The sequence below is a fragment of the Balaenoptera borealis genome (genome assembly GCF_965194805.1).
Source record: "Balaenoptera borealis genome assembly, chromosome: X".
Lineage (NCBI taxonomy): Eukaryota > Metazoa > Chordata > Mammalia > Artiodactyla > Balaenopteridae > Balaenoptera > Balaenoptera borealis.
Window position 1 is genome coordinate 71335603 of NC_138881.1, and position 17434 is coordinate 71353036.

At 36.2% G+C, this 17434-nt stretch overlaps 1 protein-coding gene across 4 annotated transcripts in view; it reads left to right on the forward strand.

Moving 5' to 3' along the window:
* Positions 1-17434, forward strand: part of APOOL (apolipoprotein O like) — a 92111-nt gene that overhangs the window by 67387 nt on the left and 7290 nt on the right. For all 4 annotated transcript variants that reach the window (XM_082377501.1, XM_082377504.1, XM_082377503.1 and 1 more), the window contains 2 exons: positions 12611-12724; positions 12931-13048. In XM_082377501.1, the coding sequence (XP_082233627.1) occupies positions 12611-12724; positions 12931-13048 (232 nt within the window). The remainder of the gene's footprint in view (positions 1-12610; positions 12725-12930; positions 13049-17434) is intronic.

Below are 17434 nucleotides of genomic sequence, written 5' to 3' on the forward strand. Positions count from 1 at the left end.
GATTTGAAGAGTTTGTGTCAGTATTTTTATTTTATTTTTAATACATATTTGGATTGAGAAGGAGAGCTTTGAGATATAGTTTTTTTCTTCCATTCCTTCTTCCTTTAATTACCAACATTTAACATTTCCCCCTCACACTTGAAGTATTGTGTGGTGTTACCAGGACTTTCTGTACTTGTATTCTCATTACTTCATCTCTTTAATTATTGATGTAGATAAAGCTGCCTATTTAGTATTTTGAGAATGTCAAGGATATAGTGCCCTATGTAGTTTCTAATATGATCAAGCTATAAAAGCTTACAGCAAAGGAAGAGAGCATTATTCATTAAATCTAGTTAAACTTGAGGTAATTGATGGATAAAATGATAAACTTATTTTTTTTAATATTTTCTAAGAATTTACATAGGAATTAGCCACTTAAGTTCATATAATGTTAGTACTAAAAGAAACCTTTGAGCTCATTACGTTCAACTTCCTCATTTTCTCATTTGCCAATTTGGAAACTGGCCCAGAGAAGTTTCTGTGACTGATTTCTCCAGGGTTCTATTCAGCTTCAGACATCTTGCTTCCCTGTCCATTTCTCTTCCCAGTGCATGATGCTGCCACTGATTGTTTTTGTTTGTTTAGAATAATGACTTTGTGGGGTTTTTTTTTAAATTAATTAATTAATTTATATCTATTTTTGGCTGTGTTGTGTCTTCGTTTCTGTGCGAGGGCTTTCTCTAGTTGCGGCAAGCGGGGGCCACTCTTCATCACGGTGTGCGGGCCTCTCACTGTCGTGGCCTCTCTTGTTGCGGGGCACAGGCTCCAGACGCGCAGGCTCAGTAGTTGTGACTCACAGGCCCAGTTGCTCCGTGGCATGTGGGATCCTCCCAAACCAGGGCTTGAACCCGTGTGCCCTGCATTAGCAGGCAGATTCTCAACCAGTGCACCACCAGGGAAGCCCTGTGGGTTTTTCTTAAATAAAATTGGTACCTACTTATTCTTAAATAATTTAAGCATTACAAAAGAGTATAAGAAAAAAAACAACTAACCACCTGAAATTTTTCCATCCAGAAAAATAAGTGTTAAAATTTGATAGAATGTTATTCTAGACATTTCTTCATGCATACATAGACATAGAAAGATAGATGGATGAATAGATACAGTTTCGTAAGAACAGGATCATAGTATAGTATGCATCTTATTTTTAATTTTAAAAATAAAGTATGAAGTTTAATTTTACTTTAACAGAAGGAAAATAAAAACAAAAGAATTGCAGGACTTCAAATAAAAATTTCTATGGTAAAAGATATTAATATGAGTTCCTAAAAGTTTCTGTAGTTAAATAATGATTGTTACTTAAATTCCTAGAGTTGAGACCTTTGCTTTTCTTTGACTGTCATATAACAGCATCACATGTAATATTTGGTGAATTCTAATATATATATATATATACATATATATATAGAGAGAGAGAGAGAGAAAGAGAGAGAGAACACGGGTTCTTATCCTGAGATCCATGATAGACTTCAGAGAATCTGTGACTCCCCTGCCCAAAACTATATGAAAAATTGTAGGTATACAATAGGTGCCTTCTAATTTGATATTGTCAGGACCAGTAGTTAACAATTAATTGAAATTGTTAAAGCAAGATGTTTTTTAAAAATCATAGATATGTACCTTAAATATTATAGTTCAATTTAAAACATAAATGTATGTTCATTTTTCTGTCTTTTGAAGTAGGACATTTCTATGAGTATGAGTCTCCTAGTTGAAGGTCCATAACATCTTTCTTATAATTATCCATATCTGTAATATGTCTTCTACTGTTTTCAGTTTAGAGGTTTCTTTAAAATCGAATGAACGCTTTTTTTTGGCCGGGGGGGCACACCCACACAGCACGCGGGATTTTACTTCCACTCACCAGGGATCTAACCAGCACCCCCTGCAGTGGAAGGAAGGAGTCTTAACCACTGGACCACCAGGGAAGTCCCAGAAATCAAATGAACACTTAAAAACATTTTTTAAATAATATGAGTGCAGAATCCTGTTTAATTTTTTATTTCTCCTAGCCTTTTACAGTTATCTTGAGCACCTCTAATTTGACAGTAGTTTTTTTTTTTTTTTTTAGTAATTCACTTTTGAGTCTTTACAAACCACTTAATTTTTGTAAACAGAACAATTCTCTTTACACTTACATTTCATCCTGTTATGTTACATTTAAACTATTTAATTATAGTAAAGCTGATTAGAGATCTGGAAACAAATACAACTTATTCTTGATAAGCATACAAATCACTTGTGAAAGACAGTAGTTGCGTATATTGTAGAGTACCTACTAATGATGAATATTCAGCATTCTATGACCATCATTTATTATACCTTTTTTTTAACATCTTTATTAGAGTATACCTGCTGTACAATGGTGTGTCAGTTTCTGCTCTACAACAAAGTGAATCAGTTACACATACACACATGTCCCCATATCTCTTCCCTCTTGCATCTCCCTCCCTCCCACCCTCCCCATCCCACCCCTCCAGGTGGTCACAAAGCACCAAGCTGATCTCCCTGTGCCATGTGGCTGCCCCCCTCTACCTATCTATTTTATATTTGGTAGTGTATATATGTCCATGCCACTCTCTCACTTTGTCCCAGCTTACCATTCCCCTCCCTGTATCCTCAAGTCCATTCTCAAGTAGGTCTGCATCTGTATTCCCGTCTTGCCCCTAGGTTCTTCTGACCTTTTTTTTTTCTTTCTTTTTTTAGATTCCATATATATGTGTTAACATACGGTATTGGTTTTTCTCTTCCTGACTTACTTCACTCTCTATGACAGTCTCTAGGTCCATCCACCTCACTACAAATAACTCAGTTTCGTTCCTTTTTATGGCTGAGTAATATTCTGTTGTATATATGTGCCATATCTTCTTTATCGATTCATCTGTTGATGGACACTTAGGTTGCTTCCATGTCCTAGCTATTGTAAATAGAGCTGCAATGAACATTTTGGTACATGACTCTTTTAGAATTATGGATTTCTCAGGATATATGCCCAGTAGTGGGATTGCTGGGTCGTATGGTAGTTCTATTTTTAGTTTTTTAAGGAACCTCCATACTGTTCTCCATAGTGGCTCTATCAATTTACATTCCCACCAACAGTGCAAGAGGATTCCCTTTTCTCCACACCCTCTCCAGCATTTACTGTTTGTAGATCTTTGATGATGGCCATGCTGACCAGTGTGAGATGATATCTCATTGTACTTTTGATTTGTATTTCTCTAATGATTAATGTTGTTCAGCATTCTTTCATGTGTTTGTTGGCAACCTGTATATCTTCTTTGAAAAAATATCTATTTAGGTCTTCTGTCCATTTTTATATTGGGTTGTTTGTTTCTTAGATATTGAGCTGCATGAGTTGCTTGTATGTTTTGGAGATTAATCCTTTGTCAGTTGCTTCATTTGCAAATATTTTCTCCCATTCTGAGGGTTGTCTTTTGGTCTTGTTTATGGTTTCCTTTGCTATGCAAAAGCTTTTAAGTTTCATTAGGTCCCATTTGTTTATTTTTGTTTTTATTTTCATTTCTCTAGGAGGTGGGTCAAAAAGGATCCTGCTGTAATTTATGTCATAGAGTGTTCTGCGTATGTTTTCCTCTAAGAGTTTGATGGTGTCTGGCCTTACATTTAGGTCTTTAATCCATTTTGAGTTTATTTTTGTGTATGGTGTCAGGGAGTGTTCTAATTTCATTCTTTTACATGTAGCTGTCGAGTTTTCCCAGCACCACTTATTGAAGAGGCTGTCTTTTCTCCACTGTATATTCTTGCCTCCTTTATCAAAGATAAGGTGACCATATGTGCGTGGGTTTATCTCTGGGCTTTCTATCCTGTTCCATTGATCTATATTTCTGTTTTTGTGCCAGTACCATACTGTCTTGATGTCTGTAGCTTTGTAGTATAGTCTGTAGTCAGCTCCGTTTTTCCTCCAGCTCCGTTTTTCTTTCTCAAGATTGCTTTGGCTATTCAGGGTCTTTTGTGTTTCCATACAAATTGTGAAATTTTTTGTTCTAGTTCTGTGAAAAATGCCAGTGATTGTTTTATAGGGATTGCGTTGAATCTGTAGATTGCTTTGGGTAGTAGAGTCATTTTCACAACATTGATTCTTCCAATCCAAGAACATGGTATATCTCTCCATCTATTTGTATCATCTTTAATTTCTTTCATCAGAGTCATAATTTTCTGCATGCAGGTCTTTTGTCTCCTTAGGTAGGTGTATTCCTAGATATTTTATTCTTTTTGTTGCCATGGTAAAAGGGAGTGTTTTCTTAATTTCACTTTCAGATTTTTCATCATTAGTATATAGGAATGCAAGAGATTTCTGTGCATTAATTTTGTATCCTGCTACTTTACCAAATTCATTGATTAGTTCTAGTAGTTTACTGGTAGCATCTTTACGATTCTCTATGTATAGTATAATGTCACCTGCCAACAGTGACAGCTTTACTTCTTTTCCAATTCAGATTCCTTTTATTTCTTCTTCTTCTCTGATTGCTGTGGCTAAAACTTGCAAAACTATGTTGAATAATAGTGGTGAGAGTAGGCAACCTTGTCTTGTTCCTGATCTTAGGGGAAATGGTTTCAGTATTTCACCATTGAGGACAATGTTGGCTGTGGGTTTGTCATATATGGCCTTTATTATGTTGAGGAAAGTTCCCTCTATGTCTACTTTCTGCAGGGTTTTTATCATAAATGGGTGTTGAATTTTCTCAAAAGCTTTCTCTGCATCTATTGAGATAATCATATGGTTTGTCTACTTCAGTTTATTGATATGGTGTATCACACTGATTGATTTGCATATACTGAAGAATCCTTGCAATCCTGGAATAAACCCCACTTGATCATGGTGTATGATCCTTTTAATGTGCTGTTGGATTCTGTTTGCTAGTATTTTGTTGGGGATTCTTGCATCTATGTTCATCAGTGATATTGGCCTGTAGTTTTCTTTATTTGTGACATCTTTGTCTGGTTTTGGTAACAGAGTGATGGTGGCCTCGTAGAAAGAGTTTGGGAGTGTTCCTCCCTCTGCTATATTTTGGAAGAAATTGAGAAGGATAGGTGTTAGCTCTCCTCTAAATGTTTGATAGAATTCGCCTGTGAAGCTATCTGGTCCAGGGCTTTTGTTTGCTGGAAGATTTTTAATCACAGTTTCAATTTCAGTGCTTTTGATTGGTCTGTTCATATTTTCTATTCCTTCCTGGTTCAGTATCGGAAGGTTGTGCAGTTCTAAGAATTTGTCCATTTCTTTCAGGTTGTCCATTTTATTGGCATAGAGTTGCTTATAGTAATCTCTCATGATCCTTTGTATTTCTGCAGTGTCAGTTGTTACTTCTCCTTTTTCATTTCTAATTCTATTGATTTGAGTCTTCTCCCTTTTTTTCTTGATAAGTCTGGCTAATGGTTTATCAATTTTGTTTATCTTCTCAAAGAACCAGCTTTTAGTTTTATTGATCTTTGCTATCATTTCCTTCATTTCTTTTTCATTTATTTCTGGTCTGATCTTTATGATTTCTTTCCTTCTGCTAACTTTGCAGTTTTTTTGTTCTTGTTTCTCTAATTGCTTTAGGTGTAAGGTTAGGCTGTTTATTTGAGATGTTTCTTGTTTTGTAAGGTAGGTTTGTATAGCTATAAACTTCCCTCTTAGAACTGCTTTTGCTGCATCCCATAGGTTTTGGGTTGTTGTGTTTTCATTGTCATTTTTTTCTAGGTATTTTTTGATTTCCTCTTTGATTTCTTCACTGATCTCTTGGTTATTAAATAGTGTGTTGTTTAGCCTCCATGTGTTTGTATTTCTTACAGATTTTTTCCTGTAATTGATATCTAGTCTCATAGCGTTGTGGTTGGAAAAGATACTTGATACGATTTCATTTTTTTAAATTTACCAAGGCTTGATTTGTTACCCAAGATATGATATATCCTGGAGAATGTTCCTTGAGCACTTGGGAAGAGTGTGTATTCTGTTGTTTTTGGATGGAATGTCCTATAAATATCAATTAAGTCCATCATCTTTAATGTATCATTAAAGCTTGTGTTTCCTTATTTATTTTCATTTTGGATGATCTGTCCATTGGTGAAAGTGGGGTGTTAAAGTCCGCTACTATGACTGTGTTACTGCCTATTTCCCCTTTTATGGCTGTTAGTATTTGCCTTATGTATTGAGGTGCTCCTATGTTGGGTGCATAGATATTTACAATTGTTATATCTTCTTCTTGGATTGATCCCTTGATAATTATGTAGTGTCTTTCTTTGTCTCTTGTGATAGTCTTTGTTTTAAAGTCTATTTTGTCTGTGAGAATTGCTACTCCAGCTTTCTTTTGATTTCCATTTGCATGGAATATCTTATTCCATCCCCTCACTTTCAGTCTGTGTGTGTCCCTAGGTCTGAAGTGGGTCTCTTGTAGACAGCATATATACGGTTCTTGTTTTTGTATCCATTCAGCCAGTCTATGTCTTTTGGTTGGAGCATTTAATCCATTTACATTTAAGGTAATTATTGATATGTATGTTCCTAGTCCCATTTTCTTAATTGTTTTGGGTTTATTATTGTAGGTCTTTTCCTTCTCTTGTGTTTCTTGCCTAGATAAGTTCCTTTAGCATTTGTTGTAAAGCTGGTTTGGTGGTGCTGAACTCTCTCAGCTTTTGCTTGTCTGTAAAGGTTTTAATTTATCCATCAAATCTGAATGAGATCCTTGCTGGGTAGAGTAATCTTGGTTGTAGGTTTTTCTCCTTCATCACTTTAAATATGTCCTGCCACTCCCTTCTGGCTTGCAGAGTTTCTGCTGAAAGATCAGCTGTTAACCTTATGGGGGATTCCCTTATGTGTTACTTGTTGTTTTTCCCTTGCTGCTTTTAATATGTTTTCTTGGTATTTAATTTTTGAGAGTTTGATTAATATGTGTCTTGGCGTGTTTCTCCTTGGATTTATCCTGTATGGTACTCGCTGTGCTTCCTGGACTTGATTAACTATTTCCTTTCCCATATTAGGGAAGTTTTCAACTAAAATCTCTTCAAATATTTTCTCAGTCCCTTTCTTTTTCTCTTCTTCTTCTGGACCCCTATCATTCGAATGTTTGTGCGTTTAATGTTGTCCCAGAGGTCTCTATGACTGTCCTCAATTATTTTCCTTCTTTTTTCTTTATTCTGCTCTGCAGTAGTTATTTCCACTATTTTATCTTCCAGGTCACTTATCCGTTCTTCTGCCTCAGTTATTCTTCTATTGATCCCTTCTATAGAATTTTTAATTTCATTTATTGTGTTGTTCATCACATTTTGTTTGTGCTTTAGTTCTTCTAGGTCCTTGTTAAGTGTTTCTTCTATTTTCTCCATTCTATTTCCAAGGTTTTGGATCATCTTTACTATCATTATTCTGAATTCTTTTTCAGGTAGACTGCCTATTTCCTCTTCATTTGTTTGGTCTGGTGGGTTTTTGCCTTGCTCCTTCATCTGCTGTGTGTTTCTCTGTCTTCTCATTTTGCTTAACTTTCTGTGTTTGGGGTCTCCTTTTTGCAGGCTGCAAGTTCATAGTTTCTGTTGTTTTTGGTGTCTGTCCCCAGTGGCCAAGGTTGGTTCAGTGGGTTGTATAGGCTTCCTGGTGGAGGGGACTAGTGCCTGTGTTCTGGTGGATTAGGCTGGATCTTGTCCTTCTGGTGGGCAGGTCCACGTCTGGTCGTGTGTTTTGGGGTGTCTGTGGCCTTATTATGATTTTAGGCAGCGTCTCTGCTAATGGATGGGGTTGTGTTCCTGTCTTGCTAGTTGTTTGGTATAGGGTGTCCAGCACTGTAGCTTGCTGGTCGCTGAGTGAAGCTGGGTCTTGGCATTGAGATGGAGATCTCTGGGAGTTCTTCGCCATTTGATATTACGTGGAGCTGGGAGGTCTCTTGTGGACCAGTGTCCTGAACTTGGCTCTCCCACCTCAGTGGCACAGCCCTGACACCTGGCTGGAGCACCAAGAGCCTGTCCTCCACACGGCTCAGAATAAAAGGGAGAAAAAATAGAAAGAATGAAAGAAGAAGATAAAATAAAATAAAAGTAAGAAAAGTAAAATAAAATAAAGTTATTAAAGTAAAAATTAAAAAATAATTATTAACAAAAACAATTTTTTAAGGAAAAAAAAATGGACAGACAGAACCCTAGGACAAATAGTGAAAGCAAAGCTATACAGACAAAATCACACACAGAAACATACACATACACACTCACAAAAAGAGAAAAAGGGAAAAAAATATATATATTTCGTTGCTCCCAAAGTCCACCTCCTCAATTTGGGATGATTCGTTGTCTATTCAGGTATTCCAGACATTCAGGGTACATCAAGTTGGTTGTGGAGATTTAATCCGGTGCTCCTGAGGCTTCTGGGAGAGATTTCCCTTTCTCTTCTTTGTTCGCACAGCTCCTGGGGTTCAGCTTTGGATTTGGACACGCCTATGCGTGTAGGTCGCCTGAGGGCGTCTGTTCTTTGCTCAGACAGGACGGGGTTAAAGGAACAGCTGATTCGGGGGCTCTGGCTCACTCAGGGTGGTGGGAGGGAGGGGTATGGAGTGGGGGGTTAGCCTGCGGTGGCAGAGGCCAGTGTGACGTTGCACCAGCCTGAGGCACGCCGTGTGTTCTCCTGGGGAAATTGTCCCTGGATCATGGGACCCTGGCAGTGGTGGCCTGCACAGGCTCCCGGGAGGGGCGGTGTGGATAGTGACCTGTTCCCGCACCCAGGCTTCTTGGTGGCTGCAGCAGCAGCCTTAGCGCCTCATGCCTGACTCTGGGATTCGAGCTGATAGCTGTGGCTCCCTCCCGTCTCTGGAGGTCGTTTAGGTGGTCCTCTTAATCCCCTCTCCTTGCGCACCAGGAAACAAAGAGGCAAGAAAAAGTCTCTTTCCTCTTCGGCAGCTCCAGACTTCTTTCCGGACTCCCTCCCGGCTAGCTGTGGCGCACTAGCCCCCTTCAGGCTGTGTTCACGCAGCCAACCCCAGTCCTCTCCCTGGGATCCGACCTCCGAAGCCCAAGCCTCAGCTCCCAGCCCCCGCCCACCCCGGTGGGTGAGCAGACAAGCCTCTCGGGCTGGTGAGTGCTGGTCGTCACCAATCCTCCATGCGGGAATCTCTCTGCTTTGCCCTCCACACCCCTGTTGCTGTGCTCTCCTCCGTTGCTCCGAAGCTTACCCCCTCCCTCACCCGCAGTCTTCCCCCGCAAAGGGGCTTCTAGTATGTGGAAACCTTTCCTCCTTCACGGCTCCCTCCCACTGGTGCAGGTCCCGTCCCTATTCTTTGTGTCTGTTTTTTCTTTTTTCTTTTACCCTACCCAGGTACGTGGGGAGTTTCTTGCCTTTTGGGAGGTCTGAGGTCTTCTGCCAGCGTTCCGTAGGTGTTCTGTAGGAGTTGTTTCACATGTAGATGTATTTCTGATGTATTTGTGGAGAGGAAGGTGATCTCCGCGTCTTACTCTTCTGCCATCTTGAAGCTCCTCCTATTATACATTTTTAAAACAGCTTTAGTTAATCAGACAAGTCTCTTAAAAGAGCGTCAGGTATATGTGTATTTTTCGGAAGGAAATGGCTCATACATTTCAAGAGATTGTCCAAGGGGGTCTATGATGTTAAAAAGGTTACAAAATGATAGTCCAGAAGGTTCTTTGAAAAATGAAAGTCACACTCCAGTTATTCACTATTTTGGAAATACACTTCAGAATGGAATTACTCTTTGCTTTTTTATATTTTTTTCTTCACAATATTTTCATTATTAACTTATGTAAAGAGTAACAAAAAATCTTTATTTGAAAACTATAAAATATCTAGGAATAAACTTATTAAATAGTGTTTTAAAACATATTTTTTAAAAACTGTTAAACTTTACTGTAGGGCGTTTTTTTTTAATTCAATAAGTTTAGTGATATGTGTTGTTTTCTGGATGAAAGGACTCAATATTAGAATATGGCAGATGTTCTCAAATTTATATATTTAATTCGGTTCTTACAAAATTCCTGGATTTGGAGGAAACGTGACATTCATTCAACCAGTATTTGTTGTCCATGTACCATGTATTGGGAATGATACTAAGCTATAGCATAGATAATAAAATATACCAAGAGAACAAAGAGAATGTCCAAGAACAAATATGTGGAGTATGTCTTCGTATACGTTGTGGAGGGACGGGGAGGTTATGGTACAAGTGGCATTTCAGATCAATGTGTAAAGAAAAGATGGACTATTCAAGAAATGTGTTGGAATAATTGGCTTTTCGGAAAAATACTTAGACCTTTACTAAAAATCATGCAAAATAAATTGCAGGTGGAATAAAGATCTAATGATAAAATATAAAGCTATAAAATGTTAGAAGAGAAAAGAGGAATTTTTGTGTAATCTTGAGATAGGAAAGGCTTTCTTAAGCAATACACAATCCAGAAGCCATCAAAGAAAAAAAAAATGAATACATTTTACTACATCAAAGTCATACATTTCTGTTGACCACAGTATACCATATACGAAGTTAATTGATAAATGAAAAACTGGAAGAACTATTTGCAACATATTAACAAAGGATTAAATAATATCCTTCCGTATATTAAAAGCTTCTATAAATCGATAGGAAAAGGATGAATGCCCTCTAAGAAAATAAAGTATATGAACAAGCAGTCCACAAAATAAGAAACATAAATGGCCTAATACATGAAAGATGCTTAACTTCATCAGCAATCAAATAAATGAAAATTTAAATAATCATTTAGATACTGGTTTTTAGCCTTTCCTTTTGACAAAGATTTTTAAAAATCATAACACTTCTGCTGGTAAATGGGGTTGGAAAACATATATACTCTTGCTGGGAGTGTAAATTGCTACAGTATAGAGCTGACTTTCTAGAGGCAATGTGGCAGTATTATCAAAAATTAAAATGTATATAATCTTTAATCCAGATATTTCACATCTAGAAATTTTTCCAAGGAAATACCACAACGGTATATGTTCCCAGTTATTTGTGTAAGGGTGCTAATTACAGCAGGATTATAATTGCCAGGATAAAAAAGGAAGTATTCCATATGCCCATCAACAAGGGATTTGTTAAACGAATTGTGATGTATCCATATAGAATACTAGCTGTGCGGCTGTTAGAAGCAGATCTACTGGCATATAAACTGATATGGAAACATCCCTGTGACATATTGTTAAGCTTTTAAAAAATCACACCTCAAAATAATATATATTGCGTGATTCCATTTGTGTTTAAAAAGGAAAAAAAGTGTATGTGTGGGCAGTTTATTTTAAATGTTAATTTAAAACATAATTGAGATTGTAGTTTATAATCTATTCTTTGTTCTCTTTTTTGCAATTCAGTGGTTCATCATGGATTTCTATCCATGTCAGTGCATATAGATCTACGTCATCCCTTTGGTAGATGTATAAGTATCAACATTCTGTTTGTTTTAAAATGCTATGTGTGTGCATATATAATGAACATAAAAGAGTAAAAATTCAAGAAGAATATCCATACAGTTGTTAACAAAGGTTACACTGAGAGGAGGAAGAGGACTTTCATTACTAGTGGATTGACTGATTTTTCTTAAGTATAGATATATACTTAGCAAAAATAATAAAAATATTTCTATTTAAGGAAGAAAAACATAGTTTTTAAAAATTTATGTTTATAGAAAGTGTAAAACTAGAAAGCGCCTCAAAACCTCTTTAAAGTTTGAAAAATCAATAGCTATTAACATTACTTTAACTAAGAAAGAAAAGGGTGGGAAAAGAATAGAAAGGAGGAATCAGAGATTTTTTCCAAAGGAAAAGAGATATGAATGAAAATAATAGCAGCTTCAGGAATTCAGTCAGCATCCTAGCCTCTGCTTTAGTGTGTTTGTAGTTCATTGTTTATTTCACGTTTCTACCAAAAAAGTCTTATTCTCTAGAGAAATACATTAATTATTTTTCTTTTTGATTGGAGAAAGCAACATAAAAATTTAAGCAAAAGCATTAACTTTGTAGCATCTTAAAATCTCATTTTCTCAGTCAGCTGTTTGTTATCTCAAACTGTCTTTCCCAAACTCCTGTTAAACAGACAGTTTTAAATTCACGTTACAGTGTGAATGCAAACAATACATTTTTAAGACTTTATTATTTTTTTTAGAGTACTTTTAGATTCACGACAAAATTAAGGAGAAAGTACAGAGATTTCTGGTACACCCCTGCACCCACACATGCATAGCCTCCTCCGTTATCAACATCCTCACCAGAGGGATACATTTTTTACAATTATGAGGCTGTACACTACCTACTGCACTAATGAGTCACGTAATTTTTTACCATTGATGAGCCTACACTGACACATTGTTATCACCCAAAGTCCACAGTTTACATTAGGATTCACTCTTGGTGTTGTACTAACTATATATATTTTAACCTTTTACATGAGGCAAATAATTTTTCATATAAGATATAGAAAATAAGGCTTGGTGTTATCATGATCTAGAGATTTATATCTTTATTATTGATTCTGACCTGAGTGTTCATATAAAATACCAGGTGTAAATTTTTTAGTATTTGTTATTTTAACTTTTAAAAGTGTATATTATTTGACTCACTTTTTGTTTTAATTAGGTAACTGGGAAAAAGGCATATGCTGCAAGCCAGCAAATTTATGAAGCAGTTAAATCATTGTGGACAAAAAACAACAAAAAAGAGTCACTTCCTGAACCTAAAGAAAAAACTAAGGTAGAGTTTAAATGGACCAAAAAGGTAGATTTTGAGTTTTGTTTGGGTGGGTTTTAGCTTGTAATGAGAGTCCTAGACAGACGTCAAGGATGGATTGAAAAGAGATGAAGGAATATACTACCTTTGCATGCTATAATTTTTTAGGATATTTTATTCTTTTAGTAAAATAATTTACTTATGAAGGAAAAATCCTTTTTGGTAAACAGCTAGGAAGCTCTGATGAAATAGAAATACCTGCAAAAACAACTCACAACCTGAAACATGCAGTGCCTTTGTCAGCAGAACTCAGCTCTGAAACAAAGACCAAATCAGAATCCACCTCAGGTTTGTTTGGAATAATTCAATTTTGTTTTCATTCTTTTCTTAAATAATTTTATAGTATTATAATTAATAGTTTGAACTTATTTATGTGTTTTCCTCATAAATGTTTTGTCTTTCTCATCTGTAGTCTGTGTATCTTTTTAGGTTATGAGGTACTCAGGTACGTGGAACTTTTTCTAATTGCCACATAGCTCATAACATAGTTCTTGGCATATGGGAGTAGAGAATAGCACTGGCTGGTTGGGTGAGTGAAGCATTTAATCAATTTATAGATGAGAGATTTTTAATCAGGTGGAGGAAAATGTGTCTTTCTGGATTCTACCAGTTTACATGCTATAACGAGTCACATCTACATAGAAGAAATATCAGGTTTCCATTTCTTGTGCTATATACCCCTATCAGTCTTCTCTTCTACCATCAGTTTTATTTAGTTTAGATACTAGGAGAACTTTCAGCATCAAATAGTAAAAATAACACAAGTTATATAATACTAATATCTTTGCTAGTATTAGATTCAGGCAATTAATACTTTGTGGGACCAAATAGTGACAATTATACTTCCTAGGCAAATACTACCATGGTTTTACTGTGATCAAAAAGAAAGTAACAGAGTGTTTAATACCATTTCAGTAGTGTATTCACATAAACTCACCAGTCACTGGTTTATGTAGGTTTGTTTATCTGTACCAAGTAAATGGTACTATGCATTAAGTTGTCTTATTACAAAGGAAACAGGACCAACTCAGAGGTAGAGAATTAGGGAATAATGAAAATATCTCCCCTTTACTGAGCAACTACAGTGGTGCAAAGAGCTGTTAGTATGTTATGTTATTCAATTCTCTCCCAAAAAGCGAAACAAAAGAACTCTGGTATATATGTAATTATAGTTGTTTTATGATAAAGAGACTGAGACTCAGGGAGCTTAAGTAACTTGCCCAAAATTATAGTTTATGAATAGAGTTGTGTTTATAGTCTAGATATTCCTGACAGCAAAGTCCCAGCTCTTTCCATTGCATATAGATTATCTAATTCAAAGCCAGAGTTTAGTCTCTAATTTCAGCCTCCTCCTCTCTTACTTAATCTTTATAAAAGCTGTCACTGAGTAACAAACCTGATTTGAGTTTTACTATTCCCTGTCACGTCTCCTTTCTAATCAAGATAAGTTATACAGTTTTTAGACTCTCTCTGAGTAATCCCCAGTTGATCGTATTCCCACAGGCATATAATATATCTGGTCATTTCTCTACATGCCTGTCAACTCCAGAGATCTTTGTGGAGATGTTGCAACTTCACAATGGGACCAAACCATCCCCAGCCAATGTCTTTTCTTCACACATCTGGATTCTGGAACATTTTGCCTGCCTGTCATGGGTAATGTGGTATATGAAAAGCATTCTAAGGAGACATGTAGAGGAGAGAGATACCCAGTACTATTCATCCTTATCATATAGTATTCAGAGTTGATTATACTTGAGACCCTTGAGACTCACTATTTCCACATTTCACATGCAATCCCAAAGGTCCAAGACACAGAAAACAGTAGTGGTTATGAGTACAGGTTTTAGAATAGAACCTGGATCTGAATCCTAAATCCAACATTTACTAGTTTTATTGCCTGGGGCAAGTTATCTAATACCTCAAGCCTCGGTCTCCTCATCTGTAAAAGTAGGACAATAATAGTGTTTATCTGACACACTTGTTGTGAGGATTAAATGAGATATTGCATGTAAAGCAAAAAGTACAATGTCAAGCACATACTAAGTTCTCAGTAAGTGTTAGAAGATATCATTATCATTGGCCTAGAGTAATTAGCCATTTTACCGGTAAACAAATTTATTGTCACTGAGCACGCTTTGGGAGCACATTACTTAGCTAGGGAACCTAGCCATGGCCACCACTTCTCACCATACAGAATACATTGGGTGTACTGTCCAACTATATATCATGGTTCTGAATATGAGTTTGGTTGTTCTCTATCATCCATATACATTTATGCCAATAACTTATTTTGGGAATCACAAATTTGGAAATTTGGTGACATGGACCTCTTCAAAATCTGATGAGAGCAGAATGAAATCTCTCACAGTCTCACAAGATTAATGTCCTTCTCAGAGGTTGGCAAACTATGGACCCTGTGCCAAATCTGGCTCATGGACTATTTTTGTACATTCCACAAATGGTTCCTATGTGATTAAAATAGTTAAAAAATCAAAAGAAAAATATTTCATGACAAGTTAAAATTCTATGAAATTCAAATTCCAGTGTCCATAAATAAATAAAGTCTTATGGGAACACAGCCACACTCATTGTGTATTGTCTTGTCTGTGCCTGCTTTCACCCTAAAATGGCAGAGTTGAGTGGTTGTGATGGAGACCTTATGGTTTACAAAGTTGAAAATGTTTACTTTGGCCCTGTGCAAACAAAGTTTGCTGATTTCTGTTTTAGAGGGATGATGTGTGCCATACATACATGACTCATCTTCCCCTCTTGATATTTCCCAGATTATTTTATGGGTCATAACACTAAATAGTCAAAATCAAAACCCTGAAGGGCAAAACCAAATTTCCTACAGTCTTTTAGTGTGAGGGAGACAGAAACTCAGGCTGTCAATCAGAAGCTAGAGAGTATCATACCTGAGGAGGAGGGAGGAACCAGAGGTTGACTGACTCTTACTATAACTGCAGCTCAGCTCAGTGCCTGATTGGAGTGATATGTTAAGTACTTCACCCTTCCTAAAAGAGGAAAAGGGTCCCCCCTCTGGCCGATGATATCATCTGGAGCTTCTTCAGTTCTTTTTTACACAGTGTCCACCATACAAATAAAATACTAGTCATGCGAAGAGGCAGGAAGATGTGACTAACAAAAGAGAAAAAAAAAAATAACAGCAGACCCACAGGTGATCTAAATATTGAAGTTAGCAGAAAAGCACTTTAACTATGACTAATATGTCAAATGGAAAACGTGATGAACAAAATGGATAGAAAGATGGAGAATTTCACAGAAAGTTGAAATCTTAAAAAATCAAGTGGATATTCTAGATGTGAAAAATACAGTACATGAAATTATGAACTCATTGGACAGGTTTAATAGCAGATCGTATACAAAAAAGAGGACAGAAATAATGAACTCAAATACAGGACAATAAAAAAATAGCCAAACTGAAGTATAGAGAGAAAAAAGAATGGAAAGAATAGAACAGCATGTGAAAGTACTTTGCAATGACTAATATCTTTTAGTGTTTCAGTTACTGAAAAGCTGAATACTGAATATCATCCCAATTTTATACAAAAGAAATAAAAATAGAATCTCTAACATTCGTAACTTCACTCAGCAATTTATTAGTGATCTGTCCTATTTTTTTTGTACCTAACTTGCTTAAAATATAAATGAGATAAGGCGTGAACTAAATTATCAGTGAACAGATAACACCTAATGGCTATTTGAGATAATAATTCATTGCTGTTTTATAACTTTAAATATCTTTATTCCTTTCCTGTTTGTATAACACCAGCTTTTTTTAAAGTCTACTAAAAAAAAACTAAGCATAAATTGTTTTTTATTAGAGATTTAAAATATGATAAAGAACAAAGAAAATCATTACAATGATTAGGGGATTGAGATTCAAGAAGAGTTTTTATGATTGGTAATTCTTTGGGAGGACAGAGAGCCCTGGATCAAAAGGGATGAGGAAATTTCTAAGAGGAAAGATATAATCCTTAATTACTCAGAATAGCATGAGATGACCCTTTAAAAAAAAAAAAAGGCAGAAATCAAATGACCTAGGTTGAATGGTTCTAAACCAGAGGGATCCACATCACAATTTCTTGAGTTTTTGTTTGTGTTTTTTCTAAAATTCACTCTAACAAGAATTATAAAGCAGAATCTCCAGTGGTGAGGCCTCCAAGCAGGTGGATTGTAGGAAAAGCTCCACAGGGAATTCTCTATGTATATTCCTCTAGTTAATAATATCTGACATAAGCTATGGATAAACTAAAAATTTGAAGCCTTTCAACAAATTTTGAGAGGTGGAGCCCTAAAGGCAAAGGAGCCTTTCAAATTTAGGTGATCTGACCTTTTGACCAGATTTTGGACAAGAATATAAATTAAGGTAGTGAGTAGAAGTGTTAGAGAACTTAGTCAATTGGTGGACATTGTTAAGAAAATTAGACACACTCAGACTTATATAAAATAATTATTTGTCAATACTTACTATAGTATGTCTGTTTGATTAAAAAAAAACCATTGATTAAACTATTTCGTAGTATACTTTTCACTTGTACTGAGCAAAGGCTTCCACCAGGTGGCAGTAAAGATGCATTTGGGAAAGAAGCAGACAGAACCACTAAGCTTAACCTTTTCTGTGTGCTACAGACCCCTTCTCAGAATGTT